The sequence below is a fragment of the Melozone crissalis genome, unplaced genomic scaffold (assembly GCF_028551555.1).
Source record: "Melozone crissalis strain CALT ecotype California unplaced genomic scaffold, PUWL_Pcris_2 ptg000005l_1, whole genome shotgun sequence".
Classification (NCBI taxonomy): domain Eukaryota; kingdom Metazoa; phylum Chordata; class Aves; order Passeriformes; family Passerellidae; genus Melozone; species Melozone crissalis.
Window position 1 is genome coordinate 65,152,741 of NW_026535783.1, and position 24,825 is coordinate 65,177,565.

At 39.2% G+C, this 24,825-nt stretch overlaps 1 protein-coding gene across 1 annotated transcript in view; it reads left to right on the forward strand.

Annotated features, from left to right (window-relative positions):
• The first annotated feature begins 265 nt into the window (after positions 1 to 265).
• The window catches only part of PJA2 (praja ring finger ubiquitin ligase 2), a 31,218-nt gene continuing 6,658 nt past the window's right edge, over positions 266 to 24,825 (forward strand). The window contains 5 exon segments of the mRNA XM_054281477.1: positions 266 to 382; positions 12,140 to 12,331; positions 15,958 to 16,969; positions 21,479 to 21,664; positions 23,067 to 23,252. Of these exon segments, the coding sequence (XP_054137452.1) occupies positions 12,142 to 12,331; positions 15,958 to 16,969; positions 21,479 to 21,664; positions 23,067 to 23,252 (1,574 nt within the window). The 5' untranslated portion in view covers positions 266 to 382; positions 12,140 to 12,141.

A 24,825-nucleotide genomic window follows, 5' to 3' on the forward strand; every position in this document is an offset into this window, starting at 1 on the left:
CCGGCCCGGCCCGGCCCGGGTCCTCGCCGCGCCCCGCCCCGGGCCCCACTCCTCATTCGGGATTGGTCGCTGCCCTCCGCCCTGGCTTCTGATTGGTTGGCGCGGGCGCCTCTGGCGGCGGGATTGGCCGCGGCAGAGGCGGCGGGTGGGAGGCGGTGGCAGGAGCGGGCGGGGTGAGTGCGGCCCCGGCCCCGGCCCCGGCCCCGGCCCCGGCCCGGCTCCGCGGGGCGCCCATAAAAAGGGGCGGGCGGGAGCCGGGGATACCGGGCCGACTCGCGCTGACCCGCTGGCGGTTGTGGTGACGGTCGTTTGTGCTGTGGAGCAGCCGCCTTGCTCCTTCCCTCCGGGACGGGCCTGCTGCCGAGGGCGGGGGCCTCAGCCGGTGGGTCAGGAGGCACCGCGGGCAGGCCGTGGGGGCCCCGCGAGTGCCCGTCCGTGAGGGGCCGGGGCCGTTTGTGGGCGCGGGGCAGCCAGCGGGGCGCGCAGCGGCAGAGCAAACACGGGCAGGCCGTCGGGGGCACAGGGCTTGCAATTAATTTCCTTTCTTTGTTGCTGGTTTGGTTTGTTCTTGTTTGGTTGGGGATTTTTTGTGGTTTTTTTTTTATTTTTTCTCCCACACCACCGCGGCGGTGAGTCAGTACCCCGGGGAAAGGGGAGGTCCCGGCCTGGGGTCTGCGCTGTGCCATGCAAGCAGCCGCGGGTGTCAGGAGAGCCACTGGCAGAGTGACATCCCTGACATCGCTCCAGCGAGGTTGTGAAACACTCACACTTCTCTCTTTGCTTGAGGAGAGGATGTCCGAGCCAGCAGAGCAACCCTCAAACGCAGAGTCAGAGGGAACGTGCTGTGGGCCCAGAATCCAGGGGAGATTTGTCAGTGCCTTTTCTTCCGCACGAGTGAAATTAATTAACCTGTAGTTACACTGGCCGGGATGGTTCTTGGCACCTGTAGGAAAGCACCTCCTGCTGCACCTCTAGAAGTTCTCTTGAATGTTTGTGGAGAGCAGTGTTGGCTGTGGTGGAGCTGAGTGTTCTCAGGATGCCCTGACCTGCTCATGGGCTTTACTGGGCTCATGGGCTCGTCAATCAGCACTGAAGCATTTGGGTTACACAGTATGTCAATCTCCGTGGTTTACAGAAACTTAGGAAGTTTATTTTAAGTTTAGAAGCTGTGTACTTTAGGGGATGTGTTTGAAAGCTTGTGTTTAGAGACTGTGTTTAGGTCCTTTTTCTATGCTGTAACATATTCAGCACATTTTTTTTCAGTGTAGTTCTTGATTTGCATTTGTCTGTGCACACAGTTAAGCAGTTTAGAAGAATGACTTTTGATTGGATTTTTGCCATACTATCTAGAAAAAAAAATGTGTACTGTAGCAGTGAAAAATGGTGTTAGACTGTTAGTGTTCTCTTTAATGCAGAAATGAAGAATACATACTTTATGGATTGAAATTTCATTTGGGAGACGTATGCTTATTTAAAATTGTGTAAGCAAATGTACATAATAAAATAGGTTTTCTTGTAACTGAGTCAGCCTTTCACAGAATTTATTTTTCTCTCACTCACTAAGAAAGGAAGAAGTCTGGAAAAATGTTGTTCACAGAAATCTTTATTTTGAAGTTGCATTAAAATGCAGGATGAGAAAACTTCTGTGAAATAGGCTTGTTTTTAAAATTTCCTTTGCTGGTAGAGTGAATGGCAGTGTAGTAAGGTGCAAGAGTTCCTGACAGCTCAAAACCTCATCTAAATAAGAAATACTCACGAATTGTTGCCTTGTTAAGATAACCGATCCTAGGAAGATGCGTGCCTTTACAGGAGTAGTTTAGCATAGCAAGTGACAAACACTGATAGGATGTACTGGATGACTTCCACAAACACTGTAATGGATATTTGTTGCAAAAAGTTGATCTGGCGTCGCTACCATTTTTACACAGTCATCTCCCTGGTGGCCCATAGTGCTTGTTGAGCTGTGTTTGTTTTGATTCTTGGATTCTTAGGAAGGCTTGAATGAAACCCAAAGTATTACTGTGCTGTACAGCAGTAGGGCTGTTTTTGGGGCAGACAGGTGGTTGTGGGATGAGTCACATTCATTTGGCATCTGAGATAATTGGAGGTATGGATGTTGTTTGGAGCTGTGACCATATAACTTACCATTCTCTCAAGGCTTGTCCTAATAGTATTTTGAAAAGTATTCAAAATACCATTAGGACAAGCCTTGAGAGATGAATTGTATTTCTCATATGAGAGTTACCAGGGCCTGCACTTCCACCTTGGGATTCTTTTGTCATTTCTAGTTTGAAAAATATGGGGAACAAATTGGTTTTGATTAATTTAATTCACTGATACGGTAATAAGCCCCCTGCATTTTAGTGGCTATGTGTGTAAACCCAGTAGAGTCCACTTCAGTTGCAATGGTGCTTCAGCAATCCTGTATCTGTATGTTTATAGGTTCTAAAGGGCTACTTTGCATTTATTTCAGTTGGAAAATGTGTTTAAAGACTTCAGTTACTACTGTGAAATAAACACTCAAGTTATAGAAGCAACTTCAAATGTGGAATAAGCAGATAAACCCTGACTACTAGAGAAGACAATGAGCTCATCTCAGCCTTCTGTTCAGAGCCTCCATGGACAGGGGGTACTGTGATTGTCCCTAAAGGACACACTCACCTGAAACAGTGTCTGGAACTTCAGCTTCTGTGGTTTTGATAGCCTGGACTCAAACAAAACTCACCATGCAGTTTATTAGGGGAATGTCCTGAAGCTCTTGTAGTGGTGCTGTGCACGTTTAATTAAGGGGTGGCCTTTGAGTTGTCAAGGTGCAAAATGCAGTAATTCTTATAAGAGCCTAGGTTGTCATGCAGGCCACACCTGGCTGTCTGTTTATGTGGAGCAGGGCAATGACTTATTTATATGGGAAATTGAGGTAATTATTGATGAGCTTGTGGTAATGAGTGCAATACTGCTAGGATGACAGAGTGGATGGTCATGTAAATTGCTAAATGCTCATGTGTTGTGATGGGAAAAATACTTATAAATTCTGCTGCCAATGGCATTAATCATTCTGAGTAGTTTTAAAACAACTTTTCAAATTTTATTAATTTACAGTGTGATGTTCTTATACTAAATCCTTATGTAACATTTCAGGTAACTAAATATGTGAGTGTTGAAACAGAGAGAATTCCATGTGGCACATGTCTGTGTGTCCTTAAAAATTTTTAAAACAGAACCTCAAAAGTTTGTGGTTCACGTTCTGAAGTCCCCTGTGATTTTTATGTATTGCTGTAACATCAGTATCTCTCTGCTAGGAGCAAAGCAGGGAAAAGAAAACTCAAGATCATAACAAATTTGAGATTTAAATTATGCCGTTAGTCGATACTGTAGAAAAGCGTAATACAGAGAAGTGATTGTGAGGGTAGATTGTGGATTATTTCTTAGGAGATTAGTGATAATTGGTATACCAAAGTGTCCTATCATGTCAGCTTAGTGTCAGAATGTTCCAAAACATTCAAGAGAGATTTCCCTGACCCAGGTGCTTTTAAACAGTTGCAAAATCTGCCTTTAGTTTTGATGGTGCTATAGTCAACTTCATATGTTAGCTAGATCTTTATTCATTATGTGTCTGGTGAATCAGATATTATTTGGAGCTTAAAAAAATTGTGGTGTAGGGTTCTGAGAGTACTGTCAGGATCCTGCAGCAGTATTTTTGAGGCCTAAAATTTGGCTCCTAGGTAATGGATCTGTAATATGCTTCCATGATTGTAATAAAGTGCTTTAAGTGCAAAGTAGTGTCTTTTAAAAGGAGATGACAAAAAAAAAGTACTTATACCACACCAAGTAAACCCAGTGCAATTTCATACAGCATATTAATTGTGTAACCTTTTAAACATTTTTGAAAAGAGAAGAAGTGTAAAAGTAATAAAAATTAATTGTGATTTATCATCTGTGTGAAAACAAGCAAATAGTTATAGGTAGTCACGTTTGGAGGAAAAAACCCACAGATTTTCCACTCCATCCAAAAGTAGGACTGTGATTCCAGCCTGGGGGCAGAATAAATATCTGAAATTCTGGAGCTTTGGTTAGGGAAATTACTCTGGAGCTGGTAAGGACCTCAAACTTGTCAGGCTTTCCTCTTTCCCAGCCCTTCCTCCCAGTGATTCTTCACCCGGTGTTTGTTTGTTTGAATACTTTTCTTTGGGCTGTGTTTCAGATGGATATTTTTCAGCCTCCCCAGGCAATCTGTTTGAGGGATACAATATCGTTACTGGTAGAAACATTTCCCTTGTGTCATTTCCATGTGTTGTTTCTATGTGTCAGGGAAAACAGTGATCTTTTTCGAAGCACGGTGTTTTAAAACTATATGCAGAGCATAAGCTCTGATTTACATTGTTCGTCAGGATACAAGTGTTACTTTTCCTGTCCTGTAGTTTTCACTCTAATGCAGCTCTGTGTGTTGCTATTTGCCAAAACAGAGGGAGGCAATGATTTGACTTCTGTCTATTGTGGTCCTTTATAATCCTCCACTGCCCTTGTTGCTTCGCTGAACATTGCCAGTTGTTCTCCCTTTAGTAATTCCCTCAGTTGTTTTATCCTACTTGACAGTAATCTCTCATGCTTCTCTTTTTGAGAATGATTTTACTTCTTCACAGGTTTATTGGCATCACTTCAGATTCTGTTTCATGACACTTCAGGTGAATGCTCCTGTCTGTTGATTGGATCAGAGGCTTTTGTTACCCTTGAATCCAAGATAAAGAATTAAGTTTATGAAAGATGAAGAGTTTGAAGTGCTCACTGTTCGTCAGGGGAAAAAACAAAACCAACAACAAAGCAAAGCACCTCTAAACTTTGAAAAAAGGTTTCAAAGTTGCTTTTACTGCTTCTGATAATGAATAAGGTTTGATTACGTGTTTTAGGTTCATTTTGCATTAATAAAGACAGTTATATAAGATGATAGCAATGCAAAAACACATCTTCTGGTCTTCTAGTCTGATGAATTGTATCTCTCCATCATGTAAGAGTTTCCAGGGCCTGCACTTCCACCTTGGGATTCTTTTGTCATTTCTAGTTGCTGTGTTTATCAGGAGGAAAGGAAGTGATTGTTCTGGTTTCTTAAAAGTGTTTTGGGGTCATCTGCACTGACAAAAGTAAAAGTGTACCTTTTTTGCTCGAAGTGTAGACAAGTCTTTTCATTTTGTTGATTATTCACTTCTATTTGAAGTGTTTCACCTCCAGAGACATGCTTCCTCCTCTAGGAAGTTTATAATCAGAGCTTAAAAAGAATACGAGATGTGAAAGTCATAAGAAGAGAGGAGAGATATGGAGGTGGGGGTTTAGTGTTTGGATTTCTGTATGTCTTCCAACAAGTAGCAGGTAAAAATCACTACTTCTGCACTCTTAGTTTAGTACACCTACTTGGAATACAAAAACTTGTGATATTGGGGAAGGAGGGAGATAAGAAAGCTTGCTTGATGATTAGCAGCACATAATAGTGTTCTATATTAACAGAATAGATTGCTACAGGGACCACTGGTGAAGTTAGCCTTTTTATTCTCAAAGTTGTAATGCTAGCTTTCTATGGGAGGATGGGGCTTGCTGTTACTTGGTTAGTACATGACATACATTGTCCTCATCTTTAAAAGCTTTTAGTACTGCAGTTGCTTAATCTTCCCTCTTGAGATTTAATGTGTAATTTCTGGTGAAGCTATTAGTTAGGATAAAAGCTGTAAAACTGATTATTACAATGGTAAGACAAAGCTGTCAGTTTATCAGATCAAACAGAGGATTGAGGATTTTCATCGGGGGAATGAAAATGATGCATTCAAACTATTTACAGTAATGTGTAAGAAAGTAAAGACAACTGGGCTGAAGTCAGAGCAAGTCAGTATAAAAATCCTGGAAATAATGCAGGAGTTGTGTACAGCACTGAAGCAGATAGACCCTCAGAAAATGGTGTAAAATCAGTACTGGAATGGCTCAGTTCTACCACCTGAGCTGTGCTAATGCAACAGCCTGCTGAGCTTCTTAAAAATGAAGACAGACTTAGACTCTCAAAGAAAAAGATCTGGCAGAGCTGAGTAAGTTAATGCAGGCTGCTTTAGAGCTTGACAGCCAACCATTGCAGTGACACCTGAAGCTGCATCAGAGCAAGCCACCCTAACTCTGGTTCCTTGGGTGAAGTCAGCAGATTGCAAACATCAGCCTAGGAGGATTCTGTGCTCCTGTGTTGGTCAGAAGAGCCTGGATGAAAGGAGCTGTTCAGGATCTTCAGCTGTAGGAGGATGTTTAAGGACAGAAAGGAAGTGCCTCAAGTTGGTTGTTTGTAGCAACCTGCCCATTCAGACACCTCTGTATGGAAGGTGATGGCTGGGCTCCACTTATTAAGGGAGTTCGGGACTTGAAGAATTTTTGTGTCTGCTTTGTGACTTGTCCTGTGAATATATCCAATGCATTTCTTTTAGAGCAACCACTGATACTTTCATGTATACACTTAATTCACTCTTGTTTGTATAGTGGCAGCACTTGCTCCATTTCAAGTCTGGCAAATTTTTTTTGTAATTTGGGTAGAGTTGTGAATTGTTTATGATGTTTATAGGAGGTCTTTAGTGAGATTGGGAGTATACAGACAATGTCCAAAATAGTAATCAACTTCTTTCTTTTAGCCTTCGTGTTGACTAATGCTTTGGTAAATGCAGAAATTTAATTATTTGTAAAATTAATAGTAATATGTGTAATATTAATAGACTGTCATAATTCAGAACTTCAGTTTTGCATTTATGGCACAAATTGCACGCAAAACTGCAGGCTTTTAGGGAAATGCAAAACAGAAACCATTTAGTATTTAAGTGGGAGGAAGCTGCTTGTTATTTGCTGGTGATCTTTTGCCTCTTTTGGGAAGAGTCTCAGATCAGTATCAGAATATTTTGATATGATCATGGCTTTTGGAGGTCTATTTTTTTAAAATGTAATGCAAGAGGTAAAAAAACACAACTAAACAATATTTTAATTTCAAATTTAATCAGTAGTGGACCAGCATGACAGCTTATTGAATTTGGGCTACAGGCTACTTGCAGCCTCAGGCAGTGAGAGGGAACTAGATTGAGTAAATAAAATTGACTTAGTGGAATCTGTAGCTCAAAGGAGAGTTCGAAATGACCTGTAAGGCTGATGAAAAGACAATGCCTGGAAAGCATGTCCCTGAAGTATATTCCATTTGTCAATGTACTTGTAGCTGAGCTGATACTGCTTATGAAAATAATTGCTGCTGTGCTCTCAAATATCCTAGTGAGGAGACTTAAGTCATTTCTAAACCAGAGAGTTTGAGGAAGGAAGGTTAAATGGATTGGATCCATAAGAAAAATATTTGAGTTTTGCTTATCATCCAGTGTAAAGTTTTAAGCTGTGATAGAGCTGAATTTCTACACGAGAGTTTGCATGGGATAATGTTCTGTATGTTCGACTTAAAGCAGTGTTGATAACACAGGGATGTTTCTGTAATTGCTAGCTGAGCCCTTTTCTGCTTCTCACTCCACCTTTGAAGAGGTTGGGGGTGCACAAGGAGCTGGAGGGGACACAGCCGGGGCAGTTGACCCCAGCTGACCAGAGGGTTATTCGAGACCATGTGGCATCACGCTCAGCTGCTAGGGGAGGAAGGTTGGCCAGGCTGCTGTGACTTTGTAACTGTCTGAGCGTTGTTGGGTTGCTGGTGAGCAGTTAGGGGTTATTTGTTTCCTTGCTTTTATGTTTTTATCTTCTTATTTATTGTTTCCCTAAAAAATCCCAAATTCCAAAACACTCCTTTATCACAGCCCATGGGCTTTTTCACTTTTACCCTTCTTAGTCTCTCTCCATATCGACTGGGTTGGAGAGTGAGTAAGCACCTGTGTGGTGCTTAGCTGCCTACTGGGGTTATTCTCTGGTATATGGTTTTCTGAGGCTGAGATTAATATCAGACCACAAAGTAAATTTTAACTGAATATTCTTTGCTTTGAGTATTAATCTGCTAGTGTATGTAGTCTGAAGCTTGTAAGCATTGTAAAACATTTAAATAATTTCAGTGTTAATCTGCCCATAGAGGCAAGAGAAGGAAATTGTGACAGTAGAATGTTGTTTCACTTATTTAAATTGAAATATTCCTCTCATTTTTGGGATTATTGTGTGCCTTCGTTCTGTTAACTGAAACAAAGTAATCTGTTTGCAATCCTGAGCAGTGGTGCTTAGCAAACTGAAAATTCTCCATTCTAATTATTTTCTTTTTTTAATTCATCTGCACTTAGAAGCTTTCAATAACTGCAGGGAAGAAAGAGATGTAGAATACTGGTTCCATATAAAAAATTTGGATAATGCAGTTTTAAAGAACTTGAATACTTTTCCTGCAACATTTATTTGTGTTGATCAGAGCTATGATTTCATTATGATTCAGAAATAGTCAGTTATGGGGGAGGTTGGTTTTAAGTTTTGCCCATTTGACAGCCAAATGAATTCATATACTTCTGGGAATAAATGCAGATGTATTTTTTTAAGATGGTAACCTAGAAAACAGTAATCATGTCAGTATAACATGCATTCCCTTTTAAAACTTTGAATGTGAAATCCTGTTGTTGCCTTGTAGGAGAAAATATTTTCTGTAATTCATGGATATAAGAGAAAAAAAGAGCAATTGTGGAGGATAAAGGATTTATTTTTATTTCTATGTCAAGTGTTGAGACTGGGTCCAGAATGTGCATGCAAGTTTTTTTTACAAATGCTAGTAAAATCTGAGGAACATTTTAAAAAATTATTTGTTAAAAAATTGCAAATATAGTTCTTAGAAGTATTTGAGGCTAACTTCACATTTCTTGGGGGAAAAAAAAAAAAAGCTAGTTAAATACTTCCTGCAGCAGAAGGGCAAATTCAGAACTGTTTCCTTCCAGCTTCTTGCCCAATCCCCTCTGGGCCCCTCAACCACATTCTGCCAAGCTTTTTCCTGCTGTGTAATAAGCCTACTGTAAGAAGTCCCTCTCCAGCTCTCTTGTTGCCCCAGTTTAGGTACTGGAAGGTTGCTGTAAGGTCCTCTTGGAGCCTTCTCCAGGCAGAACAGCCCCAGCTCTCTCAGCCTGTCTTCATAGGAGGGGTGCTCTAGCCTCAGATCACCTTCATGGCCCTCAGTCATGCGCTCCTTGACTCAAGAGAGCTGCTGCTCTTGTCACTAGTGCGCAGGATATGAGGGAGTTGAGGAGATAGGAGGGAACAAAAGGTAATGGAGAGGAGAGTAAAGGGAGGTGACCAGGTTTCGGTGGTCAGGAGGACAGGATCCTGCCAGCATCCATCTGAGCAGGAAATTCCAGTCCTACATGTAGCTCTGTAAATCGGTTTGAGATTTTTTTTTAATGTAGTATTGTGGTCAAGAACATGGATGATTTCTGTAACTTAAGTTACAGTGCTGCATTGTGAACACTTGAAGGCATGCATCTACTCTAATCTTGAACACTTACATCTGGAAAAAGGGGGATTTTTTTTTTTTCCTTTTTTAAAATCTGTGGAAGAGGACAAGTTGGTTAGGATTTGGTCTAGATTCTGAGGCTTTCTAGATTCTGCTACAGCCTATAATTTGCTGTCACTAGGGAGTGGTGTCCTTAGTGCAGTGTTGGTAGAAGTAGAGGAAGCACACCACTCTGTCAGTGATTAAGGCAGTGCCTGTTAAAGGCTGGACCTATGTGTTTGTGAACTGTGCATTTTATGAGAAAATCACTCCCATTTTTTAATCAGTGCTAGTAATCCAAAATGCTTTCCTGTTCATGATCCTTTTGAGGAATTGGGGTGACTAATAGTGTTCTGGAAGTATGGAGATATGTTTAAAAACATCTTCAGCCAGAGACGTGAATAATTATCTTGTTTGCCCTATACCATAGTTATTTATTCACTAGTGTGTTGCTTCTCTAAGACTGGTTAGTTTTGCAGAAATACATCTTGTCAGGAACTATTGGGTGTGCTTTGAACAGGTCTAATGAACAGACCTTCTGAAACAGTACCCACTCCTTAGGTTGAGCTAGCCTGGAAGAAATACCTGAGAGAGGATATTGTGTTTCACAACTTCATTGTGTGAAGGATTTCTTGTAAATTCGTCTCTGCATTCATGTGGCTAAATGCTGCTGAATATAAGCGTGTAGGTAAATAAGTTCATACCTCCATCTCTTATTTTTTAGATGTTTTGTATTTAGGTAGAAGTTAGCCTCTCCTGAAAACCAAATGTGACAACCATACCTCCAGTAAGTGGTGAAAACTTACATTGTCTTGATCCAGTAAGTCTTTCTCAGGACAGAAGAATAATAACTGCCTGCTCTATCTTCTAGAAACAACTGAATACATGATGAGGGACCCTGTATGCAAGAGCATTATTTGGAACAAAAAATGTATTGCATTAAGTTTTAATGTTGTCAACATCAGTTTTTTAAAAATGAAACGCTTGCATTCAGAGAGCTTGACTCTGTTGAGTGGACATCTGGTTTTGAACAATACCAGTGTTTTAGAGAACAAAATTAAATTAAGAGTTGTGCAATTTTGTTGTATTTTTACCTTGTTTATTTCAACCACTTGTTTGAGAACAGATTTCTGCATTGCTACTCTGACTTACTAATTTAACTATTGGATTTTATTATGCAGACTTGGATGTGGCTGCTAGTTATCAGCTCCTTCTGGCAGTCTGCTGATCAACCATGTTTTAATGAAGGGAAATTTCAGAATTGTCAGAGCTTGGTTGAAAATAAATAACTTGCTGATTGACTTAATAAAAATATTAACTACTGGCTGACTAGATAGGAAAATGAATTGTCAGTCCTGTTATTTCTTGCATTAGTTGCCAGGATTTTTGTTTTGCAAAGACACCAGAGTTTTCACCTTTCTAAAGATTGCAAGAATGGTATAGTTAATAACAAAACAAACATTTTAGGTTCTGGTTTTTAATGTAGGATGGGCAGGTCTGGACAAATACACAAAAATATTTCCAGAGAAAATTATGTGCAATCAAACTACATAGAGCTTCATAGATGAATGAGGAAAAAAAGGCCTCAGATACTTGCTATTTTTTTTTCCAAGGTTCAATCTCTTTCATATGTCTCTGCCCATAGACACTCTTTGTAAGTGTAATGAAGAGATTAGTTACACAGCCAGGAAATAAAAAATCTTACATATTTTTCTGAAGTTTATAATACTCTATATTAATGACTGCAAGTTTAATCTTCCTTGTCTTTAATGTTAACTTTTTAATTTGATGAGTTTCAAGAACAGAAACTTTTTAATTCTGTATCTACTAAAGATTAAAAGTGACTTAGAGGTACACAAAGAAGTCACTGTATAACTGAAATAGTGAACTTCTAATTGTATTTGTACAAGCAACAGCTTTAACATGAACCCTTGTGTTAGATTATTAATCCTGATAATACTGCTGTATTAACATCTCTCTTCATTACAATATTGGCAGCCTTTTTCCACCATTTCTCAAGTTCATTTTTACTCCTTATCCTGTATTTTCTTGGTAAAAGCTGTAAGTTTCATTAACATGAAAAACTGCTGCAAGAAGAAGCAGAATGTGGGCAATGCTTTGTATGGCCACACCTGAACATACTACCTCTAGCAGTAAGAATAAAGACTTTTCACTGGGAATTTCATTTTAGAAGATGTGATTTGATTAATTGTACTTTTCCAGACACAAAGATAAGCTAGCTAGAGCTGCTTGAATTGTGCTGTATTACCTAAAGTATTTTTCAGTGTAGTGCTTGCAAATCTTTTCTGCAAGCTGATTTATGTGTTGCGTCAGATTTCTTAACAGAGTGGAAAAACCAAAAGGCTGGGACGCCCGGGATGGATTTTTAAAAAACCAAATTATTAAGTCTCTGTTATGTACTAAAAACATGTTAAGATGGGGGTACAATCAGCGTTTGTCAATATTATTCAGTGTAGATGAAAACTCAGTTACATGCTTTCATAATATATGGGCCCAGAGCACTCTGTGTTCTTAATAATCATATTGTAAATGAAGCTTAAGACTTTAGAGAAATAGAAAATTCCTTGATAGAAAAGTCTATCAAACTTCTAGGGGAGAGAGGAACTGCAAAGACATATTGTTGTTTAACAAGTATCTCTGTCTTTTTCTTTCCTCCATAATCTTGTGTAGCAATGGGCCAAGGACTTGGCAGATATGCCTGGCCCAAACCTGCAGGAGCATATCAGACTTTTACAGGTGGAAGAAGACATTCCTTTGTTGAGTTTAGACCGTTTTTGAATAATCAAGACATAGATGGACATCAACAGAATGACGACTGCAAACAATTAGAATTGGAAGATGTTCAGAAAGAGAATTCTTTATGTATGTACATATCTTGGTGTATGTGCCATTTTGTTGCAAACTGGGATGCTTGGGGCTGGAGGAGAAAGGCACACTGAGAGCCATATAAGTGGCTCATGTTATTGAGCCACTTAAATAACATGAAAAGTACATTTCCTGTGTCTTTAATTTGCTTTTATACTAAATTTCATTCTATAAAATATAAGTAATCTGATAAATCTGTATTAAGCTATATAGTTTTACTTGAAGAACATTCATAATGAGTTAATACATTCTAATAAACTAGAAAACAGTAACATTATGTAGTTCAAAATATTTTGTCTCCAAATTCACATTTGGGAGAAAATGCCTATTCTAACCTTCTGTTTAGAATGAGGCTGTGAAATATTTTATGCATCATGAACCAGGTTGTTCTCTTTGTCAACCATAGTGAAAATTAGTTTAAGCCTCTAAAACATCCTTAAAAGTTACTTTTTTTTTGTGTATACCAGTTAGACCACTTTCCTTGCTTGTTTAATGCATATTGGATGTTAGTATTTACCAAAATGCCTTCTGTCACATTAGCATCTGAATAATAATTTAATAGAGGAATACAGAATGCCTTCTTGGATTAGAAATATGGACCTATTTCTTTGTCTGAGGTTTTCAGCTTAAAAAACCTTATTTGATATAGCCTTAGATCTTCAAAAGTGCCTGGGGGGAAAGGACTTGGGGGTACTTTGCAACACTGGCTGAGTATGAGCCATCTGTGTGCCCAGGTGGGCAAGGACACCTGGCCTGTGTCAGCAATAGTGTGGCACCAGGGCAGTGACAATCCCCCTGTGCTGGGCACTGGTTACGTTACAGCTCAAGTGATGTGTCAGGTTCTGGGCCCCGCAGTGCAGGAAGGACATTGAGGGGCTGGAATGTGTCCAGAGAAGGGCAGCAGGGCTGCGGAAGGGTCTGGAGTACAAGTCAAATGAAGAGCAGCTGAGGGAGCTGGGGATGTTCAGCCTGAAGAAAAGGAGGTTTGAGGGACCTTCCTGCTCTGTGCAATTGCCTGAGTGGAGGCTGGAGTGAGGCAGGTGTGCTTCTTTCTGCCCAATAACAACTGATGGAATAAGAAAAAATTACTTCAGATTGCACCTGAGGAGGTTTAATTGGCTGTTAGGGAAAATATGTTTACCAGAGGGTTTGCCAGTCATTGAAAGAGGCTGCCCAGAAAAGTGGCAGTTGTCAGTTCTTGGTGATCCTTAAAAGGTGTGCATACATAGTCTAATGGTGGACTTGGCAGTGTTAGATTTATGGTTGCACTTGATACCTTAGTGGTCTTTTCCAGCATAAGGGATTCTATTGCTCTACAACGTAACTTTTTTCCCCCTCCTTCCCTTATAGACTATTTTGAAACTGCTTTCTTATTCTAATTTTTTTTTCTTTTTAAATGATAATGGTATCGTGCTGTTTTAGCTTTGTATTCAAGGGGGTTTTAATTTGTTGTAATTGAAGTGTGTTTACTGTTGTCCATGCTTCATACATTTTCTATACTTTCATCTAGTTAAAGGTCTATTTCCTGTAAGGCAGTGTTGAGTCTGGAATGGCGTCTCTATATAATGCTACCACATTTCTTTTTTCAGTTACACAGAGATGCATGCAGTTATTTTGTGGGTCATTAGATATATGCAGCTTAAGGGTGTATTATTTCCCTGTTCCCAAGTTGCTTTGTATGTAAATTAGTTTAATAACAAAATGCCTTTCCTTTACATGTGTTTGTGTGTATATTGCAACTCTTCAAATTTATCTTACAGAACCATTTTGAATTGATTTACTTTCTTTGTCTCCACTAGGCTACATTTTTCCCCATCTGTTATTATATTTGGGTGGGTAGGTATTACCTAAAATGCTGCATATTTTCTGAATTAGAGGGTGCTCACAAGCATCATTGAGTCCAATTCCTGGCTATAGGACACCCCCAAGAATCACTCTGTGGTGCCCGAGAGCATTGTCCAAACACTTCTTGCCCTCGGTCAGGCTGGTGCTATGACCACTGCCTTGGGGAGTCTGTTCCAGTGCCCAAACACCCTCTGGGGCAAGACCCTTTACCTGATGCTGAGCATAAACCTCCTCTGACGCAAGTTCAGGCCATTCCCTTGGATTCTGTCATTGTGTTTTCCAGAGAAGAGATCAGAGTCTGCCCCTCCTCTTCCTCTCTGGGGTTCTTGAAGACCCCAGTGAGATCTCCCCTCAGTTTCCTCTTCTCCAAGATGAGCAGACCAAGTGACCTCACCTGCTCCTTGTGTGTCTTCCCCCCATTGGTTCTTCACCATCTTCTTGGCCCTCCTTTAGACATTGTCTAATATCTTTGTATCTTATGTGGTGGTACCCAAAACTGCCCCCAGCACCTTACATGAGGCGGCCCCAGAGCAGAGTGGGACAATCCCAGCTGGTGATGCTGGGCCTGATGCCCCCAGGACAGGATTGACCCTCCTGGCTGCCAGGGCGCTGCTTACACACATTGAGCTGTCACCAGTCTCTACTTGGGTCATGAGACCCTCTGTTATCAAGCAATAAATCAAGGAGGGCACTTCTCCTAGTTGGCCCCTTTAGTACCTGCACCATGAAGTTACCATCCAGGTGCTTTAGGAATCTAAGAAACTGTAGAAGATGGGTAGGAGGAGGTACTATTTACAATATTAAAAATATGACTGGATTTGATCCTTAGTAACTTAATATATGTGACTCTGCTTGAGCAAGAGGAATGGAGTAGATGATCTTTAGAGGGGCCTGCCTACCAGCCTTGGCTCATAGCAATTTTGTGGAGGAGCTTCAAGATTCTAATTAGATACAATATTATTTCCTAGAAGCCAGACTTTTAGTGCTGAGGGGCATAGCTCTCATAAGATTCCAGTGCCAGGAATTCACCTACCTAGTAATGGAGCCTCATCTAATGATTTAGATGAGATTTTGGACAAAAAAGTCTGGGCTATTGCCTTGGTTAGGAGTTCAAAAATTACTTGAAAAGTATTGATTTTGTAGTAGCAGTAGTATAGATGTTTTTACCTTCTTTAACTCTTGCTGCTAGATTTGATGTTTATTGTCCCTCTATGCAAGAGATGTTCAAGTGTAATATAAGTAAAATGCATTTGTGATGAAGCAGCTATTACCTGTAATACCACATTCAACCCTGCTATTTTCTTCTTAAAAGGAGTTGCACTCAAAGGTGCAGGTAAAAATTACAGTTCTTTTAGTATGTAATTTATAGTAGCAATAAGGGACTTTATCTAAGTGTGGCAGAAGGCACAATTTAGCCAGTTAATGAATGGATAATCCAGTATGGAGAGAAATGTTCTTTCAGTTTTCCTGTTATCTTATAATTCCCTTTTATATAAACAATGTAAAAATTCTGCTTTTGTGTGTGTTCCTTTAATACTTTTTTCCCTATCACATCTGTAGTTGGAATTGTATAATTTAGATCTATTTCTGTAGGCTTAGTTTGTACAAATGAGAAAGTAAATATATTGCTGAAGAATGAGTGCATCTCTGATAAATGTTTCTATCACTTTGTACGGCAGTCCAAGTAAATTATCCCTTCTTTTTAAATGAGCAGTTGTTGTAGACAAGAATATTTCTGTTGGTTTTGATTATTCTGGTGCATTCTTTCTTTCTTACAGCTTTCTCTGAAGATTCTAGTCCATTCGTTCAAGTTTCTGAGCCTTTGTCAAAAGATGCTGGCACTAGAGAACCTGTTTGCCAAAGTGCATCAAGCCAAACATCACCATTTTCTGTATTCTCTTATGACCTAGAAGGCAACCAAACCTCACGGGACCTGATGAATCCTTATAAAAAATCTGAGGACGTTGCAGAATACACGTCTGGAGGGCATAATGATTTGAATGGTAAAAATGGAATTGCTTTTGTAAACATTGACTCTTATGAGCCAGATAGCAGTGATGGAGAGGAAGAGGATGGTCTAGACAAATTTTCTTGGATAAGAGAAGCAGCAGGTCTAATTCAGGGAAGACTAGATAACATACTTTCTCAGTGTCAAAAAGACATGGAGTCTATTAATGACTTAGAGTCCCAACTCTCTGCTTTCAACCACAGTGTTTATAAAGAAAGTTGTGAAGAAGCAGGACCAATGCCTTTGACATGTCCAAACAATAAGAGACCTAAATCTGCTGAAGGTGAAGCTACACCAAAACTTAGCCTGGGTGATGACAGTTATGAAGCACAGCAGATAAAACACATAGTGGATGTAGGAATTGAAATCCCTGTACCAGCTGCTGATGTATTAAACATCTGTGATGGAGACTCTGACCAAGAAAATTCATCTGAAATAGTAGTGAGACCTAAAATTAGAAAACAAAATACTGCTAAACAACTGGAGAGAGAAAAACATCTCCCTAGTGATGATGAAGAGGAAAATGTTTCCTGGAGGAGAATTGGAACTGCTGATGTCCTGCAGTGCCATCCTGAGTGTCCCTTGAGAGGTGGCAAAGATGAGATGAGTTCTGGTATGTTCTTTCTCTCAAAAATGTGCAGTCATCAAAAGAACATAGAAATAGACTTAAGAAGAAATGCACTAACTCGAGAGCAAAACAATGTTCTAAGTGACAGTGCTTTTTGGAATGAGTTTGAAGACCACAACACACATTATTTAATGTCCCGTAAAGATGAAGACAGGTAAATGTTTTATTTTTCTATCTGTTTTAGTATTGAGTCTTTTGTGTAAATAATGTGTGAAACTGAACAGTATGTTAGCAGATGAGACATAAAAACTTAAGGCATTTCAGAATATGATCAGATAACAAGATGCCAACTTTTCCTTTCAGTTATCCTTCACTCTTCTGGTAATGTAAAAAACCTTTCTTTATGTCTGCAGTCAGAGCACCTTATCACTGAGGAATATTACTTGTTTATTTTTATTTCATTTTTACTGAGCAGATAGAGAGTAAAGACTGGGAGACTTGTTCAGCTTTGAAAGTTTCTTTCTAGGCTTACTCTTCAGAATTAGTTTTTTTGCTTCCAAATCTCAGTATTCTACATGGCAGCCTATTTATGTTATTGTCTCTTTTGAAAGAAATTGTTCTTCCTTGTAATATCTGAAGAATAACTTGATAGGGTGTTTTAATCCCATTTTAATGAAAATTCTTCAGACTACTAGGTGTTTCCAAAGTAACTATTAATTATGACAGTTTTAGATTTACAAATTGCTCCAACCTTGACACGAGAAGCAGTGTTCAAGTTTCTCCTGCTTTGAGCTCTTCAGCTGTCCTGGTTTAGGGCATATTTTCAAGGAAACTCCAAAAGTGGTCTCTCTAGAAAGCAGATCCAAGTGGCCCTGCCCCCAACTGATTCGGGAAAATATTTCCTTGGAGAAAAGTGAAAAAACTGTTTATTTAACAAGAAAAGTATTCACAAGAATAAAAAATGAAAAAATATTAAAATTCAGAGAGTCCTTGTTGTGGAGTGTAACTCGGCTCCCCCAGTCTCTTAGTCCCTCCAGCACTGGAATGCAGCATCCTGGGCTCCGACAGGTGCGAGCTCCCAGTGTTTTTCTGGGTTTTCAGTCCAGAGCAGGTTTGAACAGTTCAAAGAAAAAGAAAAACCACATTCCAGGAAACTTCTCTGCCTTAGCTAGCTAAAAACTAACTAAAAGCAAAGGAGAGCTCTGTCCCGCTGTCCGTCCATGCCGCAGAGAGCACAGTCCGGGAGCAGGAATGTGGAGGAGTGAGTGCAGTGCCTGAAAACAAACTGCGCACTTCTTCTTCACCCCCCCTTCAGTCTCTGGAACGAGAGTTAAAGGTGCAGAACTTAATATTGAGTATAAACAGAACAGATGATTGGGGATGAAAGCACCATATAATCACCCCAAGACATCATCCAAAAGACAAAATAATTTGGATAAACCTTATGTTGATTAACTTCTATTCATAAAATGTTAGCTTAGAACTCTTCACTATTAATTGGAATTATATAACTGAGCTATTTGAGGGTAAAAATATTTCTAACCTTATGAGATGTAGTAGTGTTTGTGATGGCTTTTTTCCCTCTTTTTCTTGCAGTTTGCTTTCATCTTGTTGATTCTGTTCCCACTTCACAAGACATGTCTTCTGGATATTGATGTGGCTGTCTGTTGATGTACATGTGCTTGTCATTCATAAGCTAACCTGCTTTGTAGATTGTATGTCCTGTATTTTGGTAGAGAGAAAAGCATGAAAATTAATTAGCGTAAAATCTTGTCTTTAAAACTTAAAAGTCGCAGAGTTTTAAGTTGCCCCTAGTGAGGCACACTGGGGTACTGTGTTCATTTTTAGTTTCCACAGTTGTAGAAAGATAAGGAGCTACTGAAGGGGGTTCAGTGGAGGCTGCAGAGATGATGAGGGGTCTGAGGCATCTGTTATGAGGAGAGGTGGGATCTGGGTCTGTTTAGTCTGGAGAAGACTGAGAGGGGATCTCACTAATGCAAATAAATAGCTCCAAGGTGGGTGCCAGGAGAATGAGGCCAGACTCTCTTCAGTGGTGCACAGTGACAGGACAAGGAGTTATAGCAATAAACTAAAACACAAGAAGTTCTACCCCAGCAAGAAGAACTTCAGGTTGAGGGTGGCAAAGCACCGGAACAGGTAGCCCAGAGAGGTCATGGAGTCTCCCTTTCTGAAGACATTCCAAACCCACCTGAGACCATTCCTGTGTCCCAGATTGGACTGCAGAAAGGTTGCATGGCAGGGTGACAAAAGAGTTGGACTGGATGGTCTTCAAAGGTCCCTTCCAACCCTGACAATTCTGTGATTCTTAATAAAGGTACTTGCAAATGAATCCATCACTTCCTTGTAAGGTTTGCTTTTCAAAAATTTTGATTAATGCATAGTCTTCTCCCTTTTTGAAATGCTGCTGCTAGAAAATTAAAATGCCATGAAGGAAGTGTAATGTATTCTACAATTGTAACTTTGGCTTCCATGAAACACAGTGATGAGTTATTGTAGCATGACAAAAAGAAACATGGGTTGATTATTAGAAATGTTCTTGATGATGACAGTAACTGAACCAGTAAAAAGGAATCATGTATTTTTAACTTAGAATCCCCATAATTTATGTTCTAAAACCTAAAAATACTTATGTTTATGAAATAAATTGTCAGTTGGTACAAAGAAGTAATATGATCACTCTTGAAAGATGAAGTTTTACGTTTAAAGATTTAAACTATATTTTATATTCATGCAGAGCTGCATGAAAAGCTACATACATGTCAAACTACATCCTTCAGGTCAGTTTTAGCTTATTCCCAACCCAAGGAGAAATTCACTTTTTGATTGCTGCAGTGTGGGCCTCCACCTCACATTTTCACTTCGAGGAGGTGCACAGCTTTTGTGGTGTTAGCATGTGGAAGCTGTGTGGGAAGGAGAAAGTCTTGCATGTTTCTCAGAACTGTGTATGTTCAAAGGATGGTGGAAGGTCCCAGGGCAGGGTTGGAGGGAGGAGGATCATATCCATTAGCTCCATCCATTTAATTTTGGGCTGTATGCCAAGTGCAGGTTGGGAAGGGGTTCAGTCAGGGGGAGGAACTAGTGTCAGCAAATCCACATACAGATGCTAAGTTCATGTGCTATGCTTTTGGCAGGTGACAAGTCTGTAACTCTCTAACCATTAATGTTCTGCACCCATGCAGAACTGAGCACAATTAAATCCTGAGTTCTGAAATATTTAATGTTCTTCAGTCGTTTAGAGTTAGTGACTTCAGGTATATCCTTTTCTGGTTTGAATTAGTGTTTGTGTATAAACATTAAAAAGAACAAATTTGACTAAAAGCAAAGGAGGAGTGTTTTAAAGTGTGTTGGAAGTCATTCTCAGATTGTAAAATAGAGACAACTAAAACAAGGCATGAATATTTCAGCTATATACAATTTACTCTAAGATGAAATTGTATAGTATATATTAAAAAACTTGATCAAACAAGATAAAAACAAACAGCATTCCAAACCAAACTCCCAACCCAAAACCAAAGAACCAAAAAGATCAAAAGGTTAAAAAAAGTCAATATTCAGCTTTAGATGATGTAATGCATTAGATGAAATGCCCAAAATTAATGAATATTCTCATTTCCATCACTTTTCCTAGTCATAAAAATTGTAATAGAAAAATTTATTCCTGCCTCAAATTAAAATGCTTGTATATAATCTTTGTCTTGAACTTCTTCATTCTTGTAAAACTTGCAGTATATACTATGCAGTTTTTCAAAAGCACTGAAAATTCCTTAAATTGAAAGTTCTACTGGCATACATTTGTAATATTCGATAAAGGGAGGAAATTAGTGAGTTTGTAGGTGGGAGAATAACAATACACTTAACATACTGGGTTTAGCAGATTAGAGAACTATGCTGTGGGTGTTGTGGATTGCTTCCTAAAATGAGGTCCAGTAAGCAAGCTGGCTGTTCACATGTATGTTTTCTCTAACTTTTTGAAGTGACAGAGCTAGTTGACTTTTTTTTTGATTTTCAGTAATTGTCACTGTAGTGAGTGAGTCATCTAAGTGCCATTACCAATGGTAGCAGTAGTTTATCCTTCCTAAGATTGTGCTAGCACTACTATTTTTTTTAAGCTGCTCAAAGCTTGTTTATTGCCCTTTCCTATGTCGTGGCTGAGAAAATTGTCTTTGCAAAACTCCCTGCTGTTCATATTGTTTGGGGTAATGAATCAAATAGTTTGGAGTTTGTAATCCATTATATCTTTCTATGTTAAAAAAGGTCATTCTGTATGGCTTATATTTTCTGAGATCTGTGGCTTTAAATTTGTTTGGCTGAGAGGTAAGGCTAACATTGATTATTATTTGTTAACCAAGCAGTGCCACTGCTGCCATTTTTCTAATCTGGGAGAAAGATGTGTGTAGTGAGACTGATTTCTGTTTCTGAGTTGTTTCCTGTACTCTACATATGGGGCAAGAGAAGAACAAAACATTTTTGCAAAGTAGGATGGGTGGAATGTTTGAATTTTTTTTTACAGACTAATTTTCTTTTTTTTTTAAATGACTCTATATGCATTTGATTTGTAATGCATCTACAGATAGCACAAGATTAATTTCTCAGAAAAAAAGTTGCTGATATTGAGAGCAATGTTGATAGAAAAGTAGGAAATTATTTTCTTTCCCCTAAAGCAGTGTTTGAATTCATACTCTGTTACTTGTTTAAATTGCAGCTCAGAGTGCAGTGATGGAGAATGGTCTACATCTGTGCCCTCCTATTTTACTGCTATGGAAAAAGAGCAGTCCTCAAGTGATGAAAGCTGGGAGACTGTCTCGTGCAGGGAGGAGCGTGACCCTGGTGTGCAGAGGAGCAGCGGTGGTGTGACAGAGGAGAGCACAGACTTCTGTTTCCAAGAAGAGTATGCCTTTATTTTATTGGCTAACTTCCTACAGCTTCTAGCATTGCCAGTAGTAGGGTATTCACATAGCACTACATAGAATAGCATCTAAAAGCAGTTACCATGCTAGCAACAATCCTTTGCCTACATCACAATAATCTGAATAGTTGTATGCATTTCAAATCAGGGAAAATGACATTTCATGCAAGCAGTTCTTTGTAATGGAACATACAGAAACCATGAGAGTGTATTGACATGTAATATCAATATGGCTAATAGACTTAATATTGACTTTAAAAAGCCAGTTAGGCAAGTTAATTTTTAAGATATACATGTTACATAAACATCCTTTGATACTGCATAGGACTCCTGGAAAAGATCTTGTTTATCTCTCTGCTTTATTGCTTCTCCTATTCCACTGCTGCTCCTTATTTTCTGCAGCCCTAACAGTGATTGAAGAAAACTTGAATTTCTTGCTTGCTCTAGTAACTTTAAACTTTATTTTTCTAGTCATTCAACTGTAGCTGCCTTTGCTATAAAGCAAAATTTGTAGCTATGTACAAATAAGAGGAACGTTCTTAGCTTTTTTTAAGCATTTAATATTGGCTCTAGTTTGGATCTTTATAAAGCAAAGGCCACACTTAAGTGTTCTTTCAGTTTCTTAGGTGCAGTTAGGTGCTTCTATTGCTAAGCAGTCCTGTTTGTTGTTAATGCTTTTTTAGTATTCTCCACATTCTTGGGTCTTGAAGAATAGTGTGACTTTATGAAAACTTTATAATAACTCATCTCTTTCAGACAACAATAATGGAGGTTTTTAACTTTTTTTGATATGAACAGCATAAAAATGTATGCATCTCTAACATAATTCATGTTTATTTTCCCTTCTATAAGGAAAGTGGGCCTCACAACCCCATGAGACTCTGCATCCAGGTGACTTCTGCTCCTCTAGAATATCCAGGAATGAGAGGAGTCTTTCTCTTGCAAGATAGCTTCTCTTGCAAGCAGTAGCTCTTTGCATTGCAGTCAAGCCAAGCTTTGCCATGGAGGCTGCTCTAGGTGTCAAGACAATCTTTCTCCGTAGTGCGTTTGGGAATTTGTAGATAAATAAGATGTTTATTACCAAATTTATTAAACCTGGCAGGGATGTTGTCTGTACTAGGGAAAATTTGAAACAAACTGCATACTGTACTGCTGGCCTTGAGCATTAGACAAAACTTTGCCACAGAATCATGGGTGTTATTAGATTGTGAGCCCTGTGAATTTCTTGAATTTTTATGACAAATGCTTAATTCCTAATCTGTGACTCTGTAGTCTGGGAAACATGTCTGTTTAGTCTTTGTGTTTTGTTTGGCTTTTGTTGCTTATATGTGTTTGTAAGTTCTCTTAGCATTTTAGTTTTAGCTTTTTATTTATTTATATAAAGGGAGCAGGCATTATTGGAGGAAGGTGAAATTCCTTGGTTGCAGTACCGAGAAGAAGTAGAAAGTAGCAGTGATGAGGAAAATGATCCAATTCGTGATTTGGTACATCTTGGATTCTTCTTGTTGGATGGAAATAATAACCTTGAGGATGACTCCAGTGTGAGTGAAGATCTGGATGTGGAGTGGAGGTATGCATGTGATAGTTGTCTGCTTTCATTTCAGAGGTTTTGTTGTTACTATTTTGTTTTCTGTATAAGATATCAAAAGTACTTATGGCTATCAGTATGCAGCTGCTTCAAGGACTAATAATCTCAGTTTTAAAGTTTAAGGTATTTCAAGTGCTATGTATCCTCTAATGAGAGAGAAGAGAATAGATTTGCTAAATCAGGCTGTGATTTGTGAAAGTTGTGGTGCCCTAAATATGCAAGGCATGAGTTTATTTTCTAATTTAATTTTCAAGTGGAAGTGTAACAGAAATAAGGCAATATAAATGTAATCAGCATTCAAGTCAGTCCTATTTTATAATTGGTCTTTTCCTCCTTTCAAACTGGTGTAAGTTAGTCATTATAGATCTATTTTATTTCTCTGTCAAATGCCATACACTTATCCAATATTATAATAATTTTGAATGCTTCACTCAGTTTTCTGTCATTAGATTACTGAAGGATATTGCAATCAATTTATTATAAAAATGCTTCAAATACCAGGAATAAAGTGATTGGAGCCACATACAAAATAGTATAATGTATAATAGTATAATGTGTTGATTTAGAATGTGATAGACAAAAGGTTTTCCAGTGAGAGACATAACACATGCTCTCTTCTGGCTATTAAAATATAGACTTGAGTGCAGACATACCAACACTGTTGTTTTCACCTTGTGAAGTTATATTGTAGAAAAGCATAATAGGGACTAATGCATGAGAGTCCAAACTAGAAGTAAGGCCTGTATTCTTACACTGTCAGGCAGTAAGCTAGCAATGGAATTGTGTGATAGAGACAGAAGCTGTCTTTTAAGTGTTGGAGGTTGGCCTCGGTAAGCTTCTTAGTTACTGAAAAAAGGAACAAAGATGTTGATGATCTGTTAAGTTTGGTCTGCTGAACATATGCAGACCTGTACATCATTTCACTTGCACCTGTTTTAAGATTTAATTTCTGAATTTCTAAAACAGAACTCAAAGGACCTGACACATGATGTAATAACAATCTGATTGTTAGTTGTAAAACAACTTAATACCAATACATATGAAACATATTAGCTGAACTTATACTCTTTCGCAGTAAGAACTCCCATCGGGATGTTCTGAAGTATATACTGTGGGGATGTGATACCACTGTACTGGGACCAGAACTGTTTCTGAGAGGCTGGAACTGCCCCATGTGGGAGAAAGCTTGTTCCAGCTGACTCCAGTGGACCCAGCATAGGGTGGGGCCTCTGGGAAGTTATTAAGAAAGGATAAAAAATGTTGAACAGCAAGCAGTGTGTGAGAGAGAAATGAAGATAATGTGAGAGAAGCAACCCTGCCGACACCAAGGTCAGAAAAGAAGGGGGAGGAAGTGCTCTAGAGCTGGGGAAGACCGTGGTGGAACAGGTAGGAATTTGCTGATGGAACTGTGTCTGTGGCGAACACGTGCTGGAGTAGCTGATGAAGGACTGCAGCTTGTGGGAAAAACGTGTAGGAGCAGGGAAACAGTGTGAGGAGGAAGTAATTGCAAAGAGGAACTTCCCTTGGACAGACCACAACCCCTGTTCCTTTTTCT